Genomic DNA, 27,222 nt, shown 5'->3' with positions numbered 1-27,222 from the left:
TCAGGAAGCCACTTTCCACTTGCCTGAGCCAGGCCCCAGGACAGTGGCCGAACACAGGCATCGAGTTTAACCCTCACCGTTACTCGAGAATGTGGGGACCGTCACCCCCGTTCAGATGAGGGCACTGAGACTCAGAGAGAGAAGGACACTTCGCTGAGCACACCCAGCTGACCTGCACCCAGGACCGGTCACATAATTTGTGGGCTCAGTGTGAAATGAAAACAGGCCCCTTGTTCAGATTCCAAGATGGAGACAGAAGAGCATTAAACATGAGTCCCTTCTGAGCTCGGAGCTGTGTGTGACTGCACCGGTCACAAGCCCAGAAAGCTGGCCCCTGGGCATCCATGTCTTCTGACTCCAGGCCCCGAGCCAGGCTCCTCCCACTGGGATGCCCCTGGGCACCTGCCCCTAAGGCAGTGGTTCTCACACTTGAGCCTGGGTCAGAATCACCTCGGAGGCTTGTTAAAGCCCAGCCTTGCCAGCCCACCCCGAGTTCCTGTTCAGTAGGTATGAGGTGAGAGGGGCCTGAAAACCTGCATTTCTAACTGTTGCGTTTCTAAAAGTGATGCTGATGCCGGGACCCTGAGACTCTGCCCCAGGAAAGCACACAGAACAGGGGCATTCCCAACGCAGGGCCTTGTGGGAAGGTTTAGCAGGAAGCTGTCAGGGCTGAGGATGCCCAGGGGCCTTAAATTAAACTCAGCCCCAGGCCAAAGGGCCAGCCCTGCTGAGCACAAGAGTGTGGGGGAGGAAGGGGAGAAAGAGGGAAGGACAATGGAAAACTTTACACAAATTACCTTGTTTAATTTCCGTAAAAATCTTAAGAAGTACCTTCTATTGTCTTTATTGTAGAGGAAACCGCAGTATAAAGAAGTGAATAATTTGCCCAGGATCACAGCCAGGAAATTATGGAGACCACAGCTGAACCCGGTTCTATTTCACACGTTATCGCAAAGCCGGCTTTAACCAGCTGGCCCTGATGGGTTCTAGTCCCATGACCTGCTCTGCACAGGGCAGCAGACCCAGTCATCCCCCGATGCATCCACACACTCCCAAGCCCTGACAAGCCCCCAGGGCCTCCCCTCCACTGCCTGCCTACCCTGCAAGCCCAGGCCTGCCTCGCACAGACCTGAGACCCAGCCAAGGGGGCTAACTGCTGATCTCAGTCCAGCAGGCCAGGGCACCCTCACCCCCCACCAGAGGTTCCTTCCTGTACATCCCAGCCCTTCTCTCCAGCCTCCTCTCTACCCACTTCCCCAGCACACCCTAAGCCCTAGATCACATGCCTTGTTTCAGAGTTTGCACTGGCGTTCCTTCTGCCTGAAACAACCTTCCCACCCTGCCTTTCTGTCCAACTCTTACCCCTATTCCAAAGCCCTGGGTCAGCTCTGCCTCTTCTGGGAAGGACTCCCTCCACACCTTGTCTGTCCGCAGTCCTCACTGCTCCTGTATGCCACTCGCTGCTTCCCAGGCTGCTCCGCCAGCCCTGCTCCCAGCACAGGGCACAGAGCTGAGGGTACGAGGCCCCGACTGAACTCTGTCAGGCCAGGGCGGGGGTTTGCCTCACCCTGTGAACTTCTGCCAGGACAGGCAGGCAGAGGGGGTCATGAGAGTCCTCAGTGGGTGACGGGATGTCAGCTGGGGGTGTGAAAAAGTGGGGGCAGGAGGCCGAGGGGAAAGTAATTCAAATTCTGCATTCCAAGTCACTGCCGAGTTGTAGGGAGCAGCTCCCCAAATCCCCAAGCCAGAAGGGAAGATCCTTGGCAGAGCAGCACGAAACGACCACCAAATGAACACAAGGCGTGCTATGTGCCTCTGCGCCACGGGGCTGCACTGGCTGTCGGCTCCCCCAGGAAACCGAGGCCCAGAGGAGGAATAGAAGGAGCCCAAAGTCCCACGCAGAGCAGGAGGCAGCCGTGGAGTGGGTCTGCAGCCTCCTCTCCCCGGAGACGTGGGTTTTAAACAGTGGAGAGAGGAGGGGCAGTGCACCCCCACCCTGAGGGACCTGCCCTGCAGACCCCACCTTGGGGCAGAAGGCATTAAGGGGCGCATTCTGGAAAGCCACAGCCCACAGAAGCCCCATGTGGGAGAGGACGGCTGCTGCCTGCCCGAGGGGGGGAGAGGCTGGAGGAGAGCCAGGCTGACAGAGGAAACATCCTGAGAAGCAGGCGGGAGGAAGGGAGGAGGAATGAGAAAGGAGGAAAGAGCCAGACACGCAAACACCTCCGCCTCTTCTTTCCAACCAAAACAGAATCCCCAGCAGACTGAACCTGTGAGGAGGAGACAGGGATAGAAGCTGAGGCCTCCAGGGGGCAGGTGGTTGGGAAGGCGCTGGGGGCTACAGCCTCTGGAAGCTTAGGGGCTGGGGAGCCCTGTGGTGGGGAAGTGGCAGTGGTGGAGATGCCCCCTCAGTCACCAGGGCCTGCCCAGCTCTGTACCCAGAGAGGCAAAGGCTCAGGAGGATGGGGACGAGGGCTCCACCTGGTCACCCCTACCGCTCCTTCAAGACCCACTGAGGTACCAACTCTTTCCAAAGCCTCCAGACCCAACCTCTGGGCTGGGCTGAGCTCCACACAGGAGTTGGCACAAACTCAGAGAATATTGTGGAGCAAAACTGATCTGATGGGGGAGTCCAGGCCTAGCCCTTAGGAAGCTTCCAGTCCAGTGGGAAACCCAAGGAGTGCAAAGGAGCGAGTGTGGGCACGGAAGCTGCTCCGGACTCCCAGACACCCGGGAACTGACAGTTACTTCGGGCCAGTCCCTGAAGCCTGAACAGAGGCCTGTTCTCTGGTAGAGCATGCGCCGGGGCCAGGGGTCAGGAGGAGCTGTGGGACCGAGTAAGAGGGAGGCATCATCTCTGCCCCCCCTCCCCCTACACACACACACACACTCTCTCTCTCTCTCTCTCTCTCTCTCTCTCTCTCTCTCAGTGCTGGGAGCTGTGGGTGCTTCCAGGGACCTGGTTCTGGTTCTGTTCCTGGCTCTGAGTCTTGAACAAACTCCTGGACTTCTGCAGCTCTCTCCTTTCCCTCACCCGTACGACAGGGCGTTCCTGCTCCCCTTCCTCTCAGAGGAGGCATGAGGTGACGGACAGGCCTCCAGGTAGGAGAGAACTGAGGCTTCCCGTGTGAGAGAAAATCCCACCCCATCCCTGCTCCAACTGGCACCCTCCTTCCTCGGGCCCCCGTAGGGTACAGCCAGCCTGGGAGGCAGGCTGCAGTCAGCAGAGCAGGCAGCCAGGCCCAGCACCCAAGGGGCAGGGTGGCCCCAAAGCAAATCCACTTCCTGTCCAGGGGCCTTCCCCCCTTCCTCTCTCCCTCCCCACACGTAGGTCCTCACCGCTGTTTGAGAGGCTTTATGCAGTGACTCGTGTCTGGGCTTTCCATCCTAACCCTCATCTGACTGGCTCCGAGCCACTAGAATTTGGGGACCCTTCCTTCGCTCTTCCCCCAGGGAACCAGCCTGCCGCAGATGGAACCTCTAGCAGGCATGTGACCGCCCTCCCTCAGGCTGTCTCTGCCTCTGTGAGGAAGGGCTGTTCTGAGGATTAAATGAGCAAAGTGCCTGCACCTAGTAATACATACTAGCTCATTTATTATCAATATTTTTTCGACCAATATTTACTGATCACCTGTTGTGTGTCAGACACTATTGGCCACCAGAAGTTTCCCTTCTGGCCAGGACGACAACAGGGCACTGCAGAACCCTGGGGTGCCATGGCACCGCTCACAGTGCCACCGGTGTGCCCTGCAAGTGTGCAATGCCACAGCCCTGCAAGACGGGCGGGAAGCAGACAGCCAGTACACGGTGATCTGATTAGTGCCGTCAGGGCAGGGCTCCGAGAGGCCAGGCTGGGCGAGCTGACCAGCCTGGGAAGTCAAGAAGGCTTCCCGAAGAAGTGACAACTGCACCCGGAGCTAAAGAAGGAGCAGTACGAACTCTGAAAGCGAAAAGGTTGGCCAGTGCACTGCGGCGAAGCAGGACACAACCCGCAGTGGGGAGGCTCCGCGGGACAGAGCAGGACTCACGGGACGTGCTGAGGGTGGCAGGCAGGTGAAGCCGGCAGGGCTGGGGCACCAGGCAGCCTCGGTTGGGAGTTGAGATTTTACTGTCATTGCGTTAAGGTGTTGATGGGGTGTCAGCAGAGAAGAGACGTGAGGTAGTTGCACTTTCACACACTCACTTTGGCTGCTGGGTGGGGAATGGAAGGGCCGAGAGGCTAGAGTGGGCACGGGGAGGCCAGCGAAGGAGCAGGGTTGGTAACAAGACTGCCCTGGGTTCAAATGCCCGTCTTGCCATGTATTAGCCGCAACAGAGGTCCCGACAGCACTGGCCTCCTCGTGAGGATTCAATGAGCAACTTTATGTACGTAAAGAACTTGGAACAACTCCTGGCCCACAGACGGTGCTGAGTGTTTAGCTGACATCACTCATCCCGGTGAGAAATGAAGGGGGCCTAGCTTAGCGAGGCAGCAGGGAGACAGAGGGAGAGAGAGGGAGAGACATGGCCAGATTCCAGGGACCAGGTCACCAGGTCCCACTGTGAGCACACAGCTGCTGCAGCCCCCGAGCCAGCTGCAACCGCGGGAGCCCCTGAGCCAGACTGCCCGGCCAAGCCCTTCCCACATTCCTGACCCACAGAAACCCGGGGATAAAAGATGAATGTTGTTGTTTTGAGCTACTAAGCTATTGGGTGGTGGATTATGCAGCAGAAGACAAATGAAACAACTCATATTGAGAGTACCTGGAGGGAACCTCTTCTCCCCTGTAAGCAAGAAGCTCACCTTAGGAGCAAGAAAGGTGTGCAGGGGTGAAGGAGGAGGGCAGCGGCCAAGCCCTGCCCTCAGGAAGTGATCAGATAGCTTCAAAACTAATCATTTCAGTATTATTTACAAGAGCAATAAATGGGAAATAATGTAAATGTCAAATAAGGGGATGGTTCAGTAAACTGTGGAGCCTTCACATGAGGAACTCTTGTGTGTCATTCACAGATACAGAGACTGGGATAAGTTAATGGCATGGGAAATGCTGAAGGAAAAGAAGCCATCATCAAATGTCACACGTGGCTTAAGCACGCGTTGTGTAGGAATACACCGGTGGGGGCTAGCTACCCCCAAAGGGAAGCAGGAGCCCAGTCCCCGAAGGCCGGAGCTCAAGCAAATGCCCCGGTTCCCATCCTAACCCCTACCCTGGCTGGCCAGTTCCAAAAGACTGCCCACTTGTTATCAATTAAATCTCAGCAGACGTGACACCTCAGGCCCATCCCAAACACGGACTAGTGAACTTTGTGGCTCAGAGGTCCGGAAGTCAGAAGACGCTGAGGAGAACCCCCAAACTTAGCCAGCCAGACCTCTCCAGTGACACATAAAGGGACTAAGGCTGAGGGACTTGCCCAGGTCCCCACAAGCCCAAGGCACCAGCCCCCAAGCCCGGGCATCTTCCAATGCCATGAAGGAGGCCTGCCTGGTCCTGGGGGAGGTGGCGCCTGTTCAAGCAGCTCTGGAGAAGCAGGGGGTGACGGACCGTTTCCATGAACAGCTGAAGCGGCAGGCGCAGCGAGGGGAGGCGGGTGCTGTGGGTGTGACTCCTGCACCAGGACCTGAGGGAGCTTCTGAGAGCCGGCCCTGAGTCACACTTGCAGCTGTGTCCCCAGCTTGCAGCCCAGGGCCTGCCTCAGCAGGGGTGCTCGGTGAGCAGACAGATAAATAAAAATGTGAATGGGAGTTAATAATAGTAGCCAACACTTACGCAGTACTTGCTTTGTGCCAAGCACTATTCCAAGCTCTTCACGGATATTAACTCATTTAATCTCCAGAAAAACTTTCAGATTTCCATAGTATAAGACTAAGGTTCCCATAACACACACTTTATTTTTCCCGCACTATAGATGTGGAAACTGACACACGAAGTGGTTAAGTAACCTGTTCAAGGCCACGCAGCTCCAAACCCTGGCAGTCTTGGTCTGAAGCCCTGGGTGTTCACCAGTCTGGCAGACTGCCACCCACTCAGCCTTGACCCTGCCACAGCTGCTCCCTCCCACACCAGCCTGTCCCCGAGAGCCTCATGCCAACACCCATGTCTCATCTCCAATACCCCTTTCTAACAGGTGCTGCCTTTTTTTTTAGCAATTTAAAAAAATAATTTATTGGGGTAAAACCCACATGCCATAAAATTTACCATTTTGAAATGAATAATTCGTGGCATTTAGTATAGTCACAATAGTGTGCAAAACCACCACTTCTGCCTAGTGTAAAACATTTCTACCATCCACAGTGAAATCCCTCACCCAGGAGTAGCTTTGCCCCACCCTCCCCTCCCCCAGCCCTTGGCAACCACCTCCGTCGGTTTTCTGTATCGACAGATACTTCTATCCTGGACGTTTCATATAAACGGGATCAGACAGTACGGGGGCTCTGCAACTGGCTGCTTTCACTCAGCACATTGTTTCCAAGGTCACTCGTGTTGTGGCCGGGGTCAGCATTGCATCCCTTTTGATAACTGAGTATTATTTTGTGGTACGGATTCAACACGATTCACACTTGGTTTATCCAGCCCACCACCGATGGACACTGGGCCACCTGTTTCCCCTTTTCGGCAACTGCGAACAGCCAGGGCTGCCTTCAACCACACCCCGGCCCTCTGAGTGAGGGCTGCTGTGCTGTCTTGTTTCCCAAAAGGCTACATTGGGACTCTTCCTGGTGAGATGGTGACTTCACTGAAGCCACTGCCTCTGGGACTAGCGAGTCCTTCCCCATGTCCTTGTCTCCCACGCCAGCCACTCACCCCCTGAGTCACACTTTTCCTGGGCATCAGTCACCGTTCCATGCCGGGCTCTAGGCCAGGTGCTGGTGACACAAGTGAGTGGCTCAGGCTGAGGCACAATCTCCACCACAGCCTGAAGCCACAGGGCGGGGCTCCCACTCAGCCGAAGGGTTCCAGGATCCGGGCACAGCGTGTCCAGAGTAAGTACAGAAGCAGGACTGCCCTGCTCCTCTTCCTCTCGGGGTCTCAGCTTTCCTCCCCGCAGAGAGGGAAGAAGGGCCCGGCAGGAGGCTCCAGAGATCCACACGACAAGATCGACAAAGACCGCCCAGGGCAGCAGGAACTGCTAGACTGGGAGGGCCTTCCCGAGACACAGAATGCACAGCCCTGGCGTGGGGAGGGCCCGTGGGATCAGGCCAGCCGGTGAGGGTGTCCCTTGCCAATCAGCCATTTCCCTCTCAGACATAGATGCATTAGAAAAGGCCCTTTGCCAGGAGTCCCCACTAAGCCTTCCTCCTGGGTAACCTGGAGCCAAACCTTTTCTGAGCCTTCTCTGCCCAAAGGTGGGGGCTTAAGGATCAAGAATTCCAGATTCTAGGTTGGGAGGAGTGGGTTGGCTTAGAGGGCCCTTCCTCTGGACAACCACTCCCCAAGCTGTCTCTTTGTGCGGATGGGGTGGCTATCAGCCCGTTAGTGGGACCGTCCTGACAGAGCCTCTGGTGAACGTCTCAGCCCAGTCACTAATAGTCACAGTCCCTTGGTAATTTCCCAATTTCTGGCTCTCTCTGTTTTTAACTTTTTATTTACTCATTTTTAGAGACAGAGGAAGAGAGAGAGAAAGAGAAACATCGATTTGTTGCTCCCCTCATTTATGCATTCATTGTTTCATTCTTGTGTGTGTCCTGACCAGGGATTGAACCCATAACCGTGATGTATTGGAATGATGCTCTAACCCACTGAGCGACCCAGCTGGGGCTCTAGCTGTCTTCCTTAGCCTATTTTTCTACACAACTGCCATGTGAACCTCCGGATCCTGCCTCAAGCTGTGTGGCCTTGAGCGAATTGCCTCATGTAGCCGATCTTTGATTCCTCATCTGCAAACAGGGACTCCATGTGTGGGGTAATTAGGAGGGTTAAAGAGAAAGCATATACCAGCACCTCAAGGGCTAAGGAGGAGTCCAGGAAAAGCTGTTGAAGGATAAGCACTTCTCCTTGGCTCCCCACCCTGTCCAACCCCTCCTAGCCCTAACCCTCAAATCCCGCTCTGTTCCAAAGGCTGGAGGGAAGAGCCTCGCCCCTGGGCTGGCCTCTGGCTGGACATAACTGTTTACACCAAGCCCAGCCTCCCAGGGACAAGTTATTTGCTCTGCTCATAATTAATTGCAGAAGGACCGGCTGGGTAATAAACTCTGCCGGGGAAACATAAACAGTTTGCACAGAGCTCCAACTCCATTGTGAGGCCAGAGGAGAGGGTCTGAGGAAAGGAATGTTCTCCCCAGTTTCCTCCTAGCCAGGGACAGTGAGGTCACCGAAGGTCAGAACCAGAGATCATCTGAAAAATAGCAGCTGACGTGACTGGGCGCTCCCTTGTTCCAGGCACAGCTGAGCACGTGCTTATCTGGGACCACTGTTTTCCTCACGTTAAAGAGAAGAAACCGAAGCTGAAAGGGTCAGGTGACTTGCCCCAAGTGGAAAGTGGCTGGGCCGGAAAGGACACCAGGCCTGACTTCAGAGAAGGGAAAGAAAAGGACAGCCATTCATTCAACGAAAATGTACACGTGTCCCCTGTGCCAGGCACTGGGACCTGGAGACACAGCTCAGGTGGCCCTGGCATTCCAGGTGGGGACAGGGATCTCAAATGCTAACCAAATAATGTTCCTATTACGGGGGTGCTGAGAAGAAAAAACAAAGTCCCTTGTGAGTAGCAAGATACAAGTGGCCATTCGACCTCTGCAGGGCAGAGACCACACAGTAGGCCTCAGCAGAAACACATAGTAGGTTCACAGTGAGTTTCTGTCTTTCCTCTGGGCCTGTGCAGCTTCTGACCGACCAATTCAAAGTGTTTCAAAGGTACTGTGCCAGAGCTGGGGGTATAATGATGGAAGAACAAGACATAACCCCTGGCCCAGGCAGCCCGCAGTCCAACTGTGGGTAAAGGGGTGAAGTGCAAGGTGGGTTGATGAGGGTCATGGGGCAGAAAAGAGGGACAATCAACATTCATTAAGCACCTCTTCACGCCAGGCACTGGGCTAAGCCCTACATTATCTCATTTAAGACTTACCACAACCCTGCAGTAGGGGGTGGGGAGAATGCTATCACTCCCATTCTACAGATGAGAAAACTGAGGTTCAGGGAGCTGACACAACTGTCAAGGTCACAGACATAACAAGTAATAGGAGTGGGGTTTGAAACCTGGCCTCATGCCAAAGCCCATGTTCCCTCCTCACAGCCCCCACTCCAGCCTCCTCCCGCCCCACCCTGAAGGGGACACTTAGATTGGGAGGCACAGGAGACAGGCTCCACTCAGCGCCCTTCCTGACACTCAGGGGGAAGCAGCGCACCCTGCTGGCCTGGCTTCCTTTCTGAGCAGGAAAGGTCAGCTCAGCCTGCCCTGGAGCTTGACTCAGGCACAAACAGGTCAGGCTCCACACTCACCCCCACCCGCCCGAGCCCAGCCCCAGCCCCAGAGCAGGGAAGGTCAGCCCAGACTTCTACCAGCCCTTCTCCCGCCAAAGGGCCAGTTTATGCAGGCCCTGCCCAGGGAGCTGAATTTCACGGCCTATAAACACTCTGAGCTCATCTTACCACCCCCACCCTGGCAGCTGTGTCCCCAGCAGCCAGCATCAGGCCCAGCACAGGTGCCCGCCACAGCAGAACTGGCTCCCTCCAGGGGGAGGGGTGGGCCCCCCTGAGTCATCTCCATCCAGCTTCCACCAACAGTTGCTCAGCTCCCATGCCAAGCCCAAGGCTGTGCCGGGCAGTCGCATCCCCCGGTACATTATCCAAACTTTCCCACGGCCCTTCCGGGTAGGTGTGATGTCCACTTCGCAGAAGAGGAAGACTGAAGGCAGAGAGGCCTTTTCCAGTCTCTTGTTTACACAGCAAGCAGGGGCTGTGAGCTCTGCCCAGCCCAGAACTGGCCCTGCGGGATGCCTTTCAGGTTCTGCTTCAGCCAGAAGGGCTCTAGCTGATGGCCAGGTCTGCGCGGTGGAATGAGGCCTCCCTGAGGACACAAGGCAACCTGGCACCGAGGTCCTGGCACAAAGCGCCACCCAGCCAGAGCGGGGATGGTCCCAGGCTTGAATGAATCTAAATGAAGTTCATAGACTTTAGAAGCCCTGTAACACACGCACACACGCGCGCACATGCACACTCTCATTCTTTTACACATTTCACAAAACCCCTGGGCATGGAGACGCATTGCTAGGCCTTGGAAAAGACCCTGGAGCTTGAAGGGCCTGAAGCTGCTGCTGCCGCACCAGCCTCATGGTGAATCCGCCTCTGGGCTGGAGGAAGGGCCCAGAGGCGATCTGAGCACAACTCGCCTTCACAAAGGCCCTGCCTCCAGCCCAGCAGACAGGCGAGGCTCCTGAGGGCATTCCTTCTTCTTTCTGTCTCTTGCCAGGGGTTCAGAAGCAGCAGAGCCGTCTGAGTGCAGGGGATGAGTGTGCATGGAGGGCAGCACCACTGGGTTTCTTTGTGGTCCTGGAGCACAACCCAGGGAAAGCCCTTTTATGTCCTGGTGGGCAGGGTCAGCCCCCACCTGTGCCTGCAACTCTGGGCCAGCAGGCGCACCCCCACATATTTGAAGAGCTTGACACAGTTCAACCACGGTCCCCACATCCCACACCCCACTTGGCCCATACAACAGCCCTGGGAGTCACACAGGGCAAGTGTTATTGTCCCCATTTACAGAAGAGGACAACGAACAACACTCAGCGTACCTACTATGTGCCAACAATGCCAAGGCACCTTCCACAAGTGACATCTCACAGTCTGGCAGGAGGGGCTGTATCCCCTAGGACACGTGGAGAAACCGAGGCCCCACTCATTTTCTGGGCCTGGGCCTAAGGATGGGGCTGCGGCCCTGCTCTCCCGCCTCGAGGCCCTGGCTCAGGAGGCAATGGGCAGACGAACCGGAACACAGTGGGCTGGGGGGCAAGAGGCCTCCAGCGTCTGAGACAGAGGAGCAGCTGGGGGTCAATGTAGCCTTCCCAGATAGGATGGAAATCAGCAGCTGACTTCTCTCTGGACATGTGGGAGGAAGAACTCATGGGCCTTAGGAGCCTGAAACCTGCTTGGAAGCAAGAGCCTGACAGACTCACGGCCCTGTGTCTTCCCACGCCCTGCCGAGCAGCAGAGGGTCCCGTGCCCACACCTCCCCCCGCTCTCCCCCTGTTGGGCCTTCTGGGCCCTTCACAAGACCACACCTGTCACCCCACAAACCAGCCCCCCAGCACTTGCTCTTGCTCATCCAAGTTGCACCTCTGTCCCTCCCTCACGATTCATTCGGTCATATATCCATTCTACAAACCCATATGGAAAATGTAGCACACAGTGAGGAACTGTCCCCACGCACTCAGGACTGTGGGGTTTCCCAGGACGCAGAACTGAGACAGTCCCAGGAGAACAGGGGTGACCCGTCACCCACAAGCACTCATGCTGAGTCCAGAGCACACACCACACGTGGCCACCGCCCTCAGGAAGCTTCCCGTCTGAGAGGGGTCTCCTTCCTCGGGGAACCACTGCCAAAGGCACCTGCTTGGCACCTTACACACGTTCTCAACTGCAGCCTTACGAGGAGGGCGGCATAGCCTCTGTGGGATACAGGCAGAAACTCAGACCCAGAAAAGTGCTATGACCTGCCCAGGGTCGCAGCTGTAAGTGGCATGCCAAGACTTGAACTCGGATCCAATGAGACAGACCGAGGAAAAGGCAGGTTCCAGCGTGAACATCAAGGAGACAGAAGAATATAAATGTCCAACATGAGCATTAAGAAGAGAGAAGAATATAAAGACATGTTTTATTTCATTGATTTTTGTAGCCTCAGTGTCTGGCATGTTCTAGAGGTTCAGAAAGTGTGTGTGGAAGGAAGAAGAGGAGAGAGACGGCTGAAGGGAGACAGGAAAGGGTGGAGGGAGGGAGGAAGTACATGCCTTTTGAAATCGTCTCCAGGCTAGAAAATCCCAGCCCCTAATTCAAAATATACGTATACATTTCCTTTTCACGGTTTCAGCTGTTTTCTTTCAGCACCAAGGCCAGGAAGGAAGTGAGAAGAGGGAAAGAGTGCTTCTCCTTTGGGTCAGCAGCCCAGGGCTCACTTCCTCCAGTGAGGCTCCCCTGATTCACTCCCCCACCCAGTTCTGGTCCCCAATCATTGGAGGCCCCTACCAGGTGCTGGGAGGCACCAAACACACATCTGCCCTTTAGCACTGGACCCTGACACGGTAGCAGCTGATGACAAGAAGCCATGCCATCGGGAAGCCCGCAGGGCGCTAAGGGAGCGTGGAGGGGGGCACCACCTCTGCTGGTGCAGGGAGCGAGGAGTCGGGGGACAGCATCACGCCCAAGCACCCAGCAGTGCCCGGTGCGGCATGCTCACCTGAACTGTGTCAACATAAAATATAAGGGGGATTTCATCCGTCAGAGGAGGAAGGGATCCCAGACCAAGAGACTGGCTGGAACAAAGGCACAGAGGTGTGGAAAGTACAAAGACTATGGAGGAACACCCAAAAAGTCGGTGTGGCCAGAGCGCTGGCTGGGTGGTGGGGAAAATGGGAAAGGAGCGTGGGAAGAAGTTTGGCACAGACCACGAAGGGCCACCAGTGCCACCTGAAGAATGGGGACTGTCCTACAGGAAGTGGGGAGCAGCAAACCAATTTCTAAGCTGGGGCAGAGCAGGGTCAGGTATGAATTTAAGAACAAGAGGAAGGTCTGCAGCGTTGAGGCCGAACAGAGGGTCAGCGGCCAGAATACCACTGTAACAGAGGGGTGCTTGGACTGGGCGGGTGGCAGTGCTGTGGGGAGAGGAAACCACTTTGGTGATGGGGGCACATATCCATGACATCAGGTGGGGACCGCAAGGGTTAGGACTAGGACTTCGCCTCTCTGCAGAGCTCCCTCCCTGCTCATACCCCTCTGCCTCCTCCCCCCTCCCCCCCCTCCGCCCCTCCGCCCCTCTGCCAGCGCCTCACTCAGAAGGAAGCTGAGGCCAGAGGGAGCCGGGTTGGGCTGTGGCCTGGGACAGTGCTTGGTCTGCAACTGGGTCATGACTCTGTTTGAAAGTTCTTCTTATTGAAAACTTTTTTATTTTTTCCTTTTCATCTGCAAAGTGGTGAACATGAAAGAGGGCTGCCTTGTTTCAAGGAGGCATGCTGAGTCGCCGCTGCTCAAGTCAGCACCCTCAATGACATGACAAATGAGTATGTGCATATTAGCCAACCGGTTATGCTGTGTGATCGATCATCTTTATTGTTTTTAGGATATTTTTTAAAATGTATTGCGAAAGAAGAGGAAGAAGAAGAAGAGAAAAGAAAGGAGTGGGAGAAGATGAGGAGGGAGAGGAAGAAGGAGAAGGAGGAGGGGAAGGGAGAGGGAGAAGGGGGAGGAAGGGGGGAGAAGTTCTTCTTACTGAGTTTAAAAAATGCTTCTAGGTTTTCCACTGCCTTGGAGCTATACAGACCCATAATAAAATCAGCCCACTAATGTGCTGGGCACTTTCATTAGCACAGATAGAACATAAAAAGCATGGAAACTATGCCCAGAGGCTGAAAAACTTACCACAGATGCAAAGCTACTAGTAGAGGGGAGGTGAGAATGGCAGCCTGCTGCCCCTCCCCACCGCACCCCGGGGCCCTCAGAGGTGCAGAGACAGCACCCATGTCCCAATCCCACAACTACCCACAGCCCCACAGGCTGGAGCCGTTTCTCACAGGACGTGGTTTCCAGACTGCTTCCTGTCCATCGCTCACTGGGAACAGTCCTCAGACCTCTGCAGGGTCTGTTTGGCCAGAGGGATGCCTTCTCACCGGCCCCCCCGCCTCCACCAGAGGAGTGCTGGGCAGCCCTGGTTTCCAATGGTGTCTTAGCCAAGCCCAGGGCCTCCGCATACAGCTGTCCCCGGTCCTCTGTCCAAACACCTGCCTGATGCCATGTGGCAGAACTTGCACTTTCACCCTAGATGCTGTGTCCTCAAGAAGTCTGCAATCCCAGGACACCCCTTCCTAACAGCAGATGAAGTAAGTGTCTGACATGCTGCCTGGCACATAGTGGGTCCTCAAGTACCCGATGAAGCAGTCAGTCCTGGCTGGAAACATCTGGCACAAATACCACCAACACAAGCAGCCCCTGTGGCTCACCTCAGCTCACCTCGAAGCCGGCTCCAGTGCTCCCCCTCCCCAGAGCTGCTCTGACCCCACCTACTGAGCTCACTCTGCCTAAGACCAGACTGACCTCCTTACCCCCTTCTTAGGGTGTGTTGTGATGACCCAGCTCCTCTCCCCCAAAGGATGTGAGCAGCCAGGGGCCAAGGCTTGTTTGTTTCCTCTTCATACCTCAGGTGCCCAGCCCAGGCTGCAGTGTGGCAGATACTCACAGACCTACACGTTCACGAGACCCTCCCTGGGAAGGTGGGGGGTGGCTGAACAGTAAGGGTATAAGCCAACCCTGAAACCCCTAGGGATGGGGGTGCTCCTTGCCATGATGTTCCCTGCCACCCCAGAACCCCGCAGGGCCAAACCCCACCCTACGAGACAGGGCGTGGTTTTAGATGGGAGACAGGGGCTGAGCTGCTCCATAAATCAGCTTCCCCTAGAACAGAGCCTAGCCACTGGGGTGGGCCAGTTGGCTTCAGGGCCAAGCCTTGAGTGGAGGTCCGGGCCTGGCACCCAATGAACACTGAGAAATATTTGTGAAATTGAATGGAACAAACTGAAAGACGTTGGCTGTTTGCTCCTCTGGTTTCAGAGAAGCTCCCCTCTGGGGGCCACTTTGCAGGCAAATTATCTCAGGACACGGCCGGCAGTTTCCTCTAATGACGCTTCTCCCTTTGCAGTTCTGCCCCCAACAGTGCGGGAAGGCGGGCAGCGTGCAGAGCCAGCCCCCGTGGCCTGCACCAAGGTAGTGCACACAGCTGCCTCCTAAAATGCTATGGGCAGCACCCCCCTCTCCCCGCAAGCAGGAGGATGGTCACAGGGACCTCTCAGGCCCAGGAATTCTGAGCAGAGCTGCGCCTCCTCTATGTGGTCCCTCTGGGGAGGAATGAAAGAAGGAAGCAGGGAGTCGTGCTGAGTTATGTAACCAGCTTCCTCAGAGTCAGAAGCCCTGGCTGTCACGGCCCAGAGCTTTGGGGAGAGGCTGGGGGAGGGGAAGGCGGCTTTCTTCCCTGCCTTTGCTGCCTCTCTTCCAGGCCTCGGCAAACCTCTGCAGGCGCTGCTTTTCAAGTGCCCCGGATCCGCGGAGGCACCTCCCGCTAGGGATTGGGAACCAGGAAAGGCTGCTGCCAGAATGTATGAAACAGTGTCTGCTGGCTTCCCTGGCAGAAAACCAGGCTCTGGGCTCCTCACTGGCATCTGGGCGCTAAGAGAGAGAGGCCTCAGGCCCTGCACAATGCCCACCCATGCCCCACTTCCTCCTAGAGAATCAGCCATGGGTGAGGAGCCAAAAGGGAGGGGACCCAGGCTGCCCCAGCACCACTCTGCTCCACCCCTCCCCTCCCTGGGCAATCTCACTTCCCTTTCCTGCCATCGTAGGAGCTTCTCCTCTGGCCCAGAGCAGCCCCCCACCCCCACATACCCAGCTGTACACACAGTCCAGGGCAGGCAAGAGAAAGGCGGGCAGAGACAGAAAACCTGAGATCCACTCTAGGTCTTGAATAATAACAATAACTTTGGATCAAGCCCTTACCCTCTCTGCCCCCAGCATGCAATGGTGTTATTACTACATCAGTTTCACAAATAGGAAAACCTTCGCTCAAGATTGTGGAGATAGTGAGCAGTATTGCCAGACAGCAAAGCCGAGTCTGCCTGGCTCACAGCCACACTCCAAACTTCAAGGCTCTACCCTTGGGGAGCAGCATTCCCACACACCCGGGGGTGCTGCTTGGGAAATTGCAAGACCAATGGACAAGACACTGGGCAGCCTTAAATGGCCGCTCCCTGAGAACACTGATTTGCTAGGGCAGTCATGAGGATGGGCAGAGATGAGGACATGACAGAGGCCGAGGGCTTGCCTGCTGCCACCCCAGTCTTGCCTTCTGATGAACCCCTGCAACTCAGTCTGAGGCGGGGTCGGACCCGCATCCAGCCCACTCCGTCTGCAGGGCGGGGTGCTGCAGGCCACGCAAGAACACAGCCTGCTGTGGACGCCCTCTCCCCTCCTAGCACTAGAATCAAAAGGGAAAGGTCCTTGAGACCTTCTGGGCCAGTGCCTCCCCTACTTCCTGCTTGACACAGAGAAGAAAGGCAGCTCTTCTGTGGTATCACAGGGACAGGGAAAAAGTGGGGTTGGAACCCCTACTCCTGAGTCCCATCGCCAGGGTGCTGTCCTCATATAGCACCTTCTCTTGTCCGTCTGTCTCTCTCCCTGCTCCCCACCCCACTTCCCGCTTCCCTTCTCCAGCTGTGCCCAGCAAGTCCAGGGTCTGAACCCCCCTTGCACGGCATCCCTCTCATTCTCACATCTCTTCTGAGCCTCACTGCCCCCGCCCCCTTTCCCTCCACTCCTCTTGGCCAAAGAGCAGTTCTTGGGTGGTTTAATTAGCTGATTATGACCTCAGCCTGCTGGATGCAGTGCCCAGAACTCTATCCCCAGCAATTAGGTTCTGAGTACTTGCCCAGTGGAAGCCGACGGGGAGCTCTGCGCTCTCCAGCCGCATAAAGAGCTCGTTGATCACCAGCGGGTCATCGGAAGCCATGGTCCCCTCCTCAGGCCAGGTCAAACCACACGAGGTATACTGTAGCCGGATCCAGATGTCCATCCTAAAGAGGATCTACCCATTGTCCGTACCTTTTCTGCCCGGACCCAGAAGAGGCTCAGTAACGTCTGAGGATGGGGATGGGGAATTTAGCCCACCCTCTGGAGCCAGGAAAGGAGGGCTCCATGGCTGGGACTCCATGGCACTTATTTAGGAAGCAGGATTTGGACGGGCAGAGAGAGGGAAGGGAGGATGGCACTCTGGATGGGGAGAGCAGCAGGGGCAGAGGCACGGGGGCTAGAGTGAGCTGCCAGTCCCCCCGCCGGGTAGCTCTGGCTGTCAGAGAACACTCCCCTAGCAAGGTGAGGCCAACCATCTACAACCTCCGCCCTTGGGGTCACAGAGAATACTCTACCTCCGGTGACTCCAGCCCACCCTCAGACATTTTACAATCACCAATGACGTCCCATTGTCTTCACCAACCACACTGCCCAACCCCCCCACTGTATCTTTTCCCAGTGAAATACCTACATTCAGCCTCCTTTGCTAAACAAATATTTATGGAGCTCAGTGCCACGCCAGGTCTGCAGAGGCGCTAGGAACAACAGGCCCAGGCTAGGTGCCCTGGCCTCACAGAGAGGACATCCCAACTGTATGAATAACCAAGACCCAAACAAAAAGGGTGGGACCTTGTGAGAGAGAATGGCACAAAAGGCCACAAGGCACTTGGAGATCAGTAAGGGCTTCCCGGAGGAGAAGGCCACGTGTGATCCAGTCCTTAAAGGACAGGGAGGGCACTGAGCATTGTGTGGGGTCCAGTCATTCCCCCTGGACTGACAGCCAGTGATAAAACAGGCTTGTGTGGAGCCTGTTGGGGTGTCTCACGGCGAGAGCTCACAGCCCATGAGGGAGGCAGACCAGTGAGTGGTCATCCAAGAGCTCACCTCAGTGACACTGCCCCTGTGCCAGGGACTGTCTCCAAGCTTTACCTATTTTAACTCATTTAATCCTTGAAACAACCTCCTGGGCAGGCACTATTACACCCCCTTTTCCAGACGAGGGGGCTGCAGCAGAGAAAGAGTTAAACAATTGGAGCAGGTCACCAAGCTGGTAAGTGGCAGAGCTGGCATTTGAAACCAGGAAATCTGGTTCTCACTAGAGCCTACCCACTATTCTAATCGGCCTCTAATCTATGCTAATCAGATCACGGAGGAGGCTGTGGACACCCAGAGGAGGGTGTCCATGAGGAGGAAACAGCCTGAGTGGAGGGAATGAAACAGTCTCTCCTGCGGGGTCCCGCAAGGGATCTGAGAGGTGGAGGGCTGCAGAGGTGAGGACTTGTGTGAGAAAGCACAGCCCACACCACCCAGGCCCAGCTCCCTGGCAGTCCCAGCGCCCTGGTGTGTGGCAAAGGCGTGAGCTGCCTAATCCCCCACTCTGGTCCTCCAGAAGACAGGTCACCCCAAAACACACTAAGGGAACACAGGACAAGGGTGACTCAGCCAAGAGGGCCTTACATGTGGCTGATTTGATTTCCACAGGGACACCAGGACCCAGAGAGGGTAAATGCTGTGCCCAAGATCACACAGCAATGAGTAAGCATTAGCACATACTTCTGGGACCCTCCTGAGGTGCTGCATCCCACCTGTCTACTCCCTAACCTCTCCCCATCCTTTGTCAAAACACGCCCATCCATGCTCATTGGTTGCAGCACCAGAGAAGGGGATGAAGCTGTAAAAGAAAGCAGCATGCAGCTTCTCTCTCTGAGAGAACCTAGAGGCTCAAGGCCAGAATGGGAGGGACCTCCCACCTCACCCAGGACCAGACCTGTTCAGTTTCTAGGCCTCTGGGTGCACCAGAGAGAGAAGCTGCACAGTGCAGGGCCACCGTGCAGGGCCACTGCACAGCTCAGACCTTGAGTGCAGAGTCCTCCTGGCCTGACATCGGCCACAGCACCCCACTTCACTCCACATTCTTTAGACCAACAGACGGATCCGGCTCCAGGTACAGCGGGCCCCGTGGACTAACTGCGGTCTCAGGCAGGCCCAGCCCAGACTCAGGCAGCAGGAAAGCTGCTCAGCTGCCGTGATGACTTCAGGCGTACAGTACTCCAGGGATCTGTCTGGTCCAGTCGCTGGGCCTTGGCCTCCTGGGGGCCTTGTCTGGCACCAGGTCCCCTGGGAAGGAACAAGCAGTTCCTCTAAAGTGGGACTAAAGATGGACCAGTCCCAGGAAGGAGGAGGCGTGTCTCCAGAGAGACGACCCTGCCATGGCCCCTGGGGGTGGGGAGGAGGGTTGGGACAACAGAGTCCTTTGTTCCCCTCTCAAAAGCAGCCATCCTGTCCTGCTCCACACCCTCTGTTCTATACCCCCTACTAGGACACAAGAGGACACTGGGGCAGGACCTCTCCTGCACGCAGCGGGGAGGGAGGGAGGGTGCCTGGGCACCATCAGGGATGGCACCTGTTCTATTTGCAGGGGTTGTGCTGCAGACGTGCCTCACCTCAGGGGCCCCAGTCTGATGAAGGAGACATGGCTGCCGCTTGCAGAAGTCTGTCTCATGGGGGAGAAACAGGCTTCCCTCACAGGAACCTCATTCTAAAAGGGGTGGTACACCCGCTCCCTCAGGACTTCCCACTGGGATGGAAGAGACCCCCAGCACCCAGTCTAATGTGGGAAGCATGGCCTCCATCCCTAGAATTCCCCGATGGAGAAGACCTAATTTCAGCACTGAGGGAGCCCCTGGGGTGATAGCAGAGGCAAGGAGGGAGGGAGGAGTTAGTCCAGCTAATAAATTCCTGCCAGATGCTTCCTATGGACCGGACCCAGAGGTGAATAATGGACGAGCGAACAGGAAACAGAAATAACAGCAACCCACAGGCGCTCGCCAGCTGGGGAACACAGATACCTGGGCTACAAATAAGTGAGTCAGAAAGTGCCTTGAGATGCACCACCCCAGCACCCAGGGCCTCTCGCCAGGGCTGCCACCTCCACCGACGGCCGCACCCCTGCATCCACTGTCTGCACCGTGATACAGGCTCTTCCTTCTGCCCACAGCACCTAAGCCTTCCTCCTGCCCTAGGACCCAGCTCAGGGGGCACCTCCTCCAGAATGCCTCCCCGAGACCCCTCAATGCCCTTCTCTCGGGAGTCAGCACAGACATGCCTCCCTGTGACCAGCTCACATTCCTGAAATGACCCTTCCAGCTCTCGGCTGAGACTCACACCCCAGGTCCCCACACCCCCAGCCCCACCTCCCAGGACCTCACACTCACCCCAGCTCCAGGCCCGAAGAACAACAGAGTCCTCCCCATCTCCTCTGCACCTGGACCTGGCTTTGTCCTCACCACCCCCTCCAAACCCCCTCACCAAGTCAACGTGTGCCTTCTGCCTTCCCTGTTTCTTTGGCTCCCAGGACACAGACTCCCCTGTGCCCGCCCTCCTCTCCCCACCTTCTGCCAAGGCCATTGGCCTTCGGTGCCCTCCAAGGCCCCAGCTGTCCCTAACTATCCTGTTGTCATAGGCTGCACCTTCTCCCTGCACCATGTCACCCACCCTCCCCAAGTCAACTGCCATCTCTAATCCCAAGAGTTTCAAATCCCCAGGTCCTGACCCGTCTATGCAGAAGTGTCCCTGCATCTTCCTCAACTTCCAGTCTGGCTCCTCGCCACACTGCTCCCTCTCCCCCCAGCCCCCCACAGGCTTCATTAGATGGTCCGTATGGTCATACTGGCAGCAGCTCCAGGAAGCCACTCAGGCAAGGCATGCTGACCCCCAGCCTAGTGTCCTTCCCTTGCCACAGACTTGAGGTGTTGCCAGCTCATAACTCAGGACCCCCGAGCCTATGCTTCAGTCTCGGGCAAGGAGGCCTGAACTCAGAAGGGAGAAAGCCATGAAGAAGTCGGAAGCCCGGAGGCCAGCCTAGAATCAGGGATCATAGACAGTGGGTCAGGTTCAACACTTCTGTTCCCAGCAGCCTCACAAGTGACCCTGGCCAAAGCCACAGGATTTCCCCATGTTCTAGCCAAAATGGGACACACAGAGCTTAACTGCCAAGAGAGACAACGGCCAAGGCTCACAGACAGCTGGTGACCATGCGTCCCCATCACACCCGCCCTCCGCCTCCACCAAAAAGGAAGAGTTTGTAAACATCTGTAGGAAAAGAAAATCCATTCCATCCGACAGCTTCTCAGGAAGTCCCTCCTGCTGTCTGACTCCGATCTTTCATGTTGCCAATTGAGTTAGTAGGAACAGCAAGAACTAGAAGGGAAACACAACTAGAGGATAGAGTCACCAGGGAGTTGGGAGAGGCTACCTGTGAGGCAGACAATCCCTTCAGCTGGGTGAAAACACAGAGCAGCAGAGGGGCTTTGTGGGCAGATGAGCCTGGGTTCAGAAGCTCATGGCTAAATGCAGTGGACAGATTGCTTAATCTTTCTCAGTGCATTGCCTCATCTGTGAAATGGGAGCAGCAGTCCCTACGCGAATAAGATCATTGGGAGAACCAGAGGAGGTCGTGCACATCAGACACCCAGTCAGGCTAGATGGCTCCACCTCCTTCTTCCGGCTCCTCGGTTCCATCCTCTCCGCAGCCTTCGGCCGGAGCTTGCCTTCTGTCAGGCCCCTCCTCAGCCTCCTCACTGCTCTCCTTGCTTCCAGGCCTGCCCTTCCCATCTACCCTCCTCGCCACTGCCAGAGCCCCCCTCTGAAATGAAAATCTGCTCCATCCCTCCCCTCCTCACACTCCTCTCTTAATCACCTTCCAGGCAGGAGAAAAGCCCGTCTCCTTAGCTTGGCATTCCAGGCAGTTGATGGCTGGCCTGTGTTTACCTCTGAAGGCTCGCCCAGCATCCCTGGCTCAGCCCACAGCTGCACAAGTTGCTTCACGCCTCCAGCCTTCGCACATTCTGTGCCCTCGGCCAGGAGCGGAGCGAGGTCCCTGATCCCGCCCCCTTGGCCTCCTCATCCTTCCAGAAGAGACTCCATAGCTCCAATGCCACCTCCTTCCCAGGAAAGCTTCCCTCGCCATGTGGCCGCTGGGCCTGGGTTGGGGACTCCTCCTCAGCCTCTCATAGTACATGTCTTCCTGCCTTATAATCACCTGCTCTGCTCCAAGTCCTTTGAGGACAGAGGGGAGCCATTCACCTTGAACCCCCAGCCCTGGCATTCAGTCAGCATGTGTTAAACAGGTGCATGACTGCTCCCAGGGCACCCTGTTAGAGCAGTCAGCATACTTCCTGTCTTATAACGAGTTCTATCCAGGCATCTCTCTTCCCCCTTGACCCCAAAGTTCCTAGAGGGCAGTGATGGTGTCTGACTAATTCCCACTGTCACTCTCATATAGGGGGTGAAATCCAGGCTCAGGGACGGATGGATGACTCCCGATCCTTAGAGGGCTGCGTATTTGCCGTTGCCTTGTCTACGACTGAGATAAAGCAGAGTCCCGCAGTTTATGGAACAAGGCAAGATACAGCCCTTTATTGACTCTGCCCTTCTCTTCCAAATTAATCAGGAAACCTGCCTGGGAGAGAGGGGGAGGCCAACTGGGGCTGCAGGAAAGACGGAGAGGGGAGCAGGGCTACCCTTGGCTGGAGTGCGGCCCGACCTGGGCTTTAGGCTTCGGGCAGCACTTCCTACCCTGCCCAGTGAGCTCAGTGAAGACAAAGAGAGCCCGGCAAATTTTAACAATGGCTCCAATTTACAGATGGGGAAACTAACGTCCAGAAAGGTGGAGACGATGCCCAAGGTCTCCAAGGTCCCCCCGTGAGTTAGAGGCAGAGCAGGGAAAAGGCCCTGCCTTCAAGCACCGCATCTCCAATAGGTGCCTCACTGCCCATGGTGTCTGCATCCTGCTGACCACCCATGGCAGCAGGGACCGATGACACTCCTCCCCAAGTCAGAGAGCGGCAAGCCGAGGCCTGAGAGGGGCTGAGTCACCCCGACGCCGAAGCAGCGAAGGAGAATGAAGGAGAGCAAGAGCTGCTGATTTCCTGCAGGGAGGAAAGTCTGACCTCCACGGTCAGGAGGATCTCGGCTTTGAGGGGCATGGATGTGGAAAAGAGAGTCACAGACTCTCCTACTGAGGACAGAGTCCTGGGTCACAGTGCTGGCCAGCCGGCTGCAATGGGGACCAGCTCTCAAGGTGCATGCAGACACCTCAAAACCTTCGGAAGCTTCCCCCGCCAGCCCAGGGCCTCCACACACAGAACAGGGTACCCCACGCTGAACTCGAACCCAGCGCCCTCCAGGGGCAAGGCAGTGCCAAGCAGTCACAGAGAAGTGGGACCATGTGGGCTCTGGTCTAGGCCCTTGCCTCTGACCCCTCCTGACCTTAAGCAAGTCAGGTAACCTCGCTGAGCTCTGGTTCCTCTTCCAGGAAGCAGGAGAGGAAAATTAACCTCCTTGCAGAACTGTCAGGATGGCTGGGAAGCAGTTTCTAAATCTTAGGAGCACCAGTTACCTCTGAGCCTCAGTTTCTCCCTCTGGAAAGTGGAATAGTCTCTGGAGGACCTCTCTCAGGATGCCGAGAGAGAGGGTCAGTTGGCAGTGGGTGGGAAATAACTTTGTTGTGGTCCTGAAACGTGGCGACCACCAGGGTCATTTCTCCCTGGTCCATCTGCTCCTTTGGCACACATCTTTGATCCCCACACTGTGCCTAGTACGCAGCAGGTGCTCAGTAAGTAATTATTGGAAGCGAGGAGAGGGGGAGGGGGAGGGGGGAAGAGAGGAGGAAGCAATGGGGCACAAGAACAGGAGAGAGGACGGGAAGGAAAGGTGTAGGAGGGGCTGCAGAAGGGGTAGCAAGACGGGGTACGGGAGGCGCTTCTATGAGAACTTAAGGAAGTGGGCAGACCTAGGGCAGGGGCAGAGCTAGGGTGACAAAGCTGAGCATCTGACCAGGGCTGTCCCCAGGGGCCACCCGGTCCCAGCTCCAGCCCTCCTCCCCTTTTTTGTCCCAATTTTCCATTTCAGGGGCATATCCTCTCCCTTTTGGGGCAGGCTCCCTTCCCCACCCCCAGCTCAAAACAGATCCTGGCCAGCTGTGCCAGGTTTCAGGGAGGTCAGAGGGAAAGGAAACAGAGTGGTTAGGGTGCGGTTTTCTCCCACCGTGTGACCCGTGGGGACTAGAGCGTGTGTGTCAGCAGCCCCAGGGACTGAGTGCTCGTGACCATGGGGCGCCAGTCTGTGTGGGCATTTGTCCGGCTTGTGTCCGTGAGGGTCGGTGCTGGTGCAGTCCATGAACACCGTGTTAGTGCAACACGTGCCAGCACAAAGTGGGCATATCATAAGGGTGACAGCATGTGTGTCCCTGTAAGAGTGTCTGCTACAGTGAGTAAAAGGGACAGTACACGCGTGTAGGCCAAGATGTGTGTGCAGCATAAGGGTGTGTTAGACTTGACGTGTTGGAGTGCGACACATCTGGTATACACATTATGTACAACAACATGACTGTCAGCAAGAATGTGTTAACAAGTACATACCACTGAGTGTACGGCAGTGTCACTGTGTGATCGGTGTGTGGCAGTGAATGTCAGTGTGTGTGTGCCAAACGAGTGTGCCTGTGGATGAGTGCACCGGTGTGCCTACATGAGCGTGTGCCATTGTGTGTCAGCCTACCCCTGGTGGCTCTCCGCATCTGCTGGCCAGTGCTGAGTGTCAGCGAGTGAGTGTGCGTGAGTGTGTCTCGGCGCCGAGGAGCCATGAGCCATATGGGGCAGCCCGGTCCTCGCGTCTCTCCGTTCCCCCGCCCACGGCCCTGCCAGCGACTACCCGGGGAAACCTCGGGGGCAGAGGAGAACTGAGCACCGCTGAGCCAGGCGTTGGCGGTTCGGAGGTGACCGCGAACGCAGAGCCAGGGCGTGGACTAGAACCCCTGCCCTTGCCTTCTCCCAGGTCAGCCCCACACGCAGCGAACCGGCCGCTTCGTGCACTCACCGTGTCCCTTTGTCGCCCATGGTCCGCGGCGGCCGCAGGGAGGTCCGCGGCGAAGGCGCCCAGGCTGGAAAATCCCCGGCGGGCAGGAGGAGCTCCGGCCAGCAGGCTCCCGGTTCCCTGCTCCGCCTCCTCCGCTCTCCAGCCTCCGCCGCCGCAGCCGCCGCCCCCGCCCCCGCCCGGGTCACCGCCCGCCGAACCGCCCGCCGCGCAGCACAGCACCCAGGCCGCGGCCAGGGGCGTGGAGCAGTGCGGGAGTGTGCGCGTGTGTCTGGGGGTGCGCGCGCCGCCCAGCCAGCCGCCAGGGCAGCTGGAGGCGTCAGGGCCCGCAGGGCATTTGGGGGTCTACACAGGTGCGTGTCCAGATGCGTCTATGTGTGTGCGTGCGTGTGCGCGCATGTGGTGTATGTGGTGTGTACGTGAGGGTGCACGCTGCGGTGGATATACGTGCGCGTGTGTGCCCGGGAGAGTGTGCTGGTGCGGGGACGTGTGCACGCCGTGTGCGCGGGCCGGTTAGAATGTGTTTGTGTGGATGGAGTGGTGTGCAAGCCTTGGTGCAGCCGTGCGTGTGTGCAGGCTGCTCCCCGGGGCACATAAGGGACACTCTTTGTGTGTTCCAGAAGGTGAAAACCGAGGGTCCGCGTACTCCAAGCCCCAGTTCCTGGAGGCACCCCTAGCAGGATACGGATGGGGGTTGGTGGGGGACTCCGAGTGCTTGGCAAGGCCGTCGCCCTCTGCTCCACCCTCCCCCCACCCCAACTCCCCACCCTTCTGGAGAGATAACACCCAACAACCCAACAGAGACAGGAAGCAGGGGTGGAGGGGGCAGGAGAAGACAGCGTCAACGCTGGGGAACAGATGACAGTGGGAGGGGGACTGGAGTGAGCAAGGGCAGCGGTAGTGGCTGCCCTAAAAGAGGAAGCAGTGAGAAGAGGAGATAAGAAAGAGGGCATAGAGCTGGCCTGCTGTGCCTGGGAGTCTGGCATGGTGAGCTAGTATGATGGAAAGCACCCTGGCGCAACTCCACAGGCTGCTGGGGGTGGCCTGGGACACCAGCTCTCTCAGAACCAGTCTCCAAATGCGTGAAGTATGAGACCTGTATTTTGCCGGGCATAATGCACACCCACGTTTTGTGTGCATTGTACATGGGATTATTATACCCATGGTATGTATTCATTATACCCCTGTATAATGCACATCCTTATGTTTCCCTCAAAAATTTGGGCAAAAAAAGTGTGCATTGAACACAGCAAAAGACAGTAGTACCAGCTTGCAAAATTGGTCATAGGTATGTTGCTGGACCCTGCTGAGTGCCTGCCTGACAGACACTGTAGGGGCCTAGTCAGTGTTAACCCATCCCCCTGCAGGCCTCTTGGTGTCCTTCAAAATCCTGGCTGGGACCCTGCTTTGTCTGGGGTTGCTCCTCCCTTGCAGGTGGAGGGGGACAGTGTGAGTCGTTCACTCTTGGATTTGACTCTTTGCCCCTGACAGGTCCCTAACATTAGCCTGTTAATGGGAGGAAAGGAAGCTATCATTTACTCTGATGTGATTGTGGGTCTGTAAAAATCTCCTGTAATTTTTATGCTCAGAAACAGATACCTATGCTAGTTATATAGTCGGGGAAAGATATCCCAGGAGAATTACTGTAATTATTTCCACATGGCGGATGGTTGGGGGATTGGGGGACTGATAGGCAGTCAGGGTAGTCCAGGGTCTGGACAATGTTAGGAGCTAGGAGGCTGTGGATTAAGGCTTAGAACTCTCCTCCCGGCTTTGGCCTCTGGGCTTCCCCGCTCCACTCCCACAAGGGGAGGAGAGGAAGACACCTGCTGTTTCTGCTAAAACCGGGGATCTTAAGAGGAATACAGCAGAGTCCTGTGTGATGAGGGGAGAGGCCACTGTGTGAGCCAGAGGGACCCCTACCAAGAGGGAGTGGCCAGGTCCTGCCACTCTCTGCCCCAGTTTCCCCACCTGGAAAATAGGAGTTCGACCAAACCAGATGATCTCCAGTGGTTCTCCTGCCGATGGTGCCCAAAACATTATTTGACTCAATATAAGATGTAATGTTGACATTATTTCCATGTAAAACAAACAGCCCAGGAAGACATGTCAGATGGTTTCAGGTAAACGGTGCTCTTGGAGAGAGGCATGGAGCCAGAGCATGGCTTCTCCCAGCCCGGTTTGGAAGCTCGGCTCTTACGTTCTTTCTCAGGGAGCTGAGCAGATCGGTAGCCTGTGGGGTCAACCTGGAGGACTTCAAGTATGCCCCTGCTGGCCTGCGAACTTCACGAGGGGGTGTGTGGTGTGCCTGCCACTACCTGGTGCTCACAGTTCTGTGAGGTAAATGCTCTTTTCCCTTTCTGTATAAATGAGCAAACTGACACTCAGAGAAGCTGAGTAGTTTGCCCCAAAGCCATAGCTTTGTCTGGACCTTGGCCTCCAACCTCCCCTCCAAACACCCCCTCCCAAGCGAAGCTGACATGCAGTAGAGCCGGAACGTGGCCCTTGATTTACTTTACATTCAGGAACTGTTTGTCGAGTGTGCCGTACATGGTTCTAGGCACTCACAAACAGTGACCAACAGAGCAAACGAAGCTGTCACTCCAGTGAGGGATCT

The 27,222-nt window shown here is 56.4% G+C and overlaps 1 protein-coding gene across 2 annotated transcripts in view; it reads right to left on the bottom strand.

The window, feature by feature from the left end:
- ARRB1 (arrestin beta 1) overlaps nucleotides 1-24,991 on the bottom strand; it is a 71,302-nt gene extending 46,311 nt beyond the window's left edge. Inside the window, exon 1 of one of the 2 annotated variants that reach the window (XM_028515858.2) lies at nucleotides 24,609-24,991. In XM_028515858.2, the coding sequence (XP_028371659.1) occupies nucleotides 24,609-24,628 (20 nt within the window). In that variant the 5' untranslated portion in view covers nucleotides 24,629-24,991. The remainder of the gene's footprint in view (nucleotides 1-24,608) is intronic. The other variant, XM_028515856.2, reaches the window with a different exon arrangement.
- Between the last annotated feature and the right edge of the window lie 2,231 nt (nucleotides 24,992-27,222).

This window comes from Phyllostomus discolor, chromosome 6, assembly GCF_004126475.2.
Source record: "Phyllostomus discolor isolate MPI-MPIP mPhyDis1 chromosome 6, mPhyDis1.pri.v3, whole genome shotgun sequence".
NCBI lineage: Eukaryota > Metazoa > Chordata > Mammalia > Chiroptera > Phyllostomidae > Phyllostomus > Phyllostomus discolor.
The sequence above is the reverse complement of the archived record's forward strand: the minus strand, read 5'-3'. Positions and strand labels throughout refer to the sequence as shown.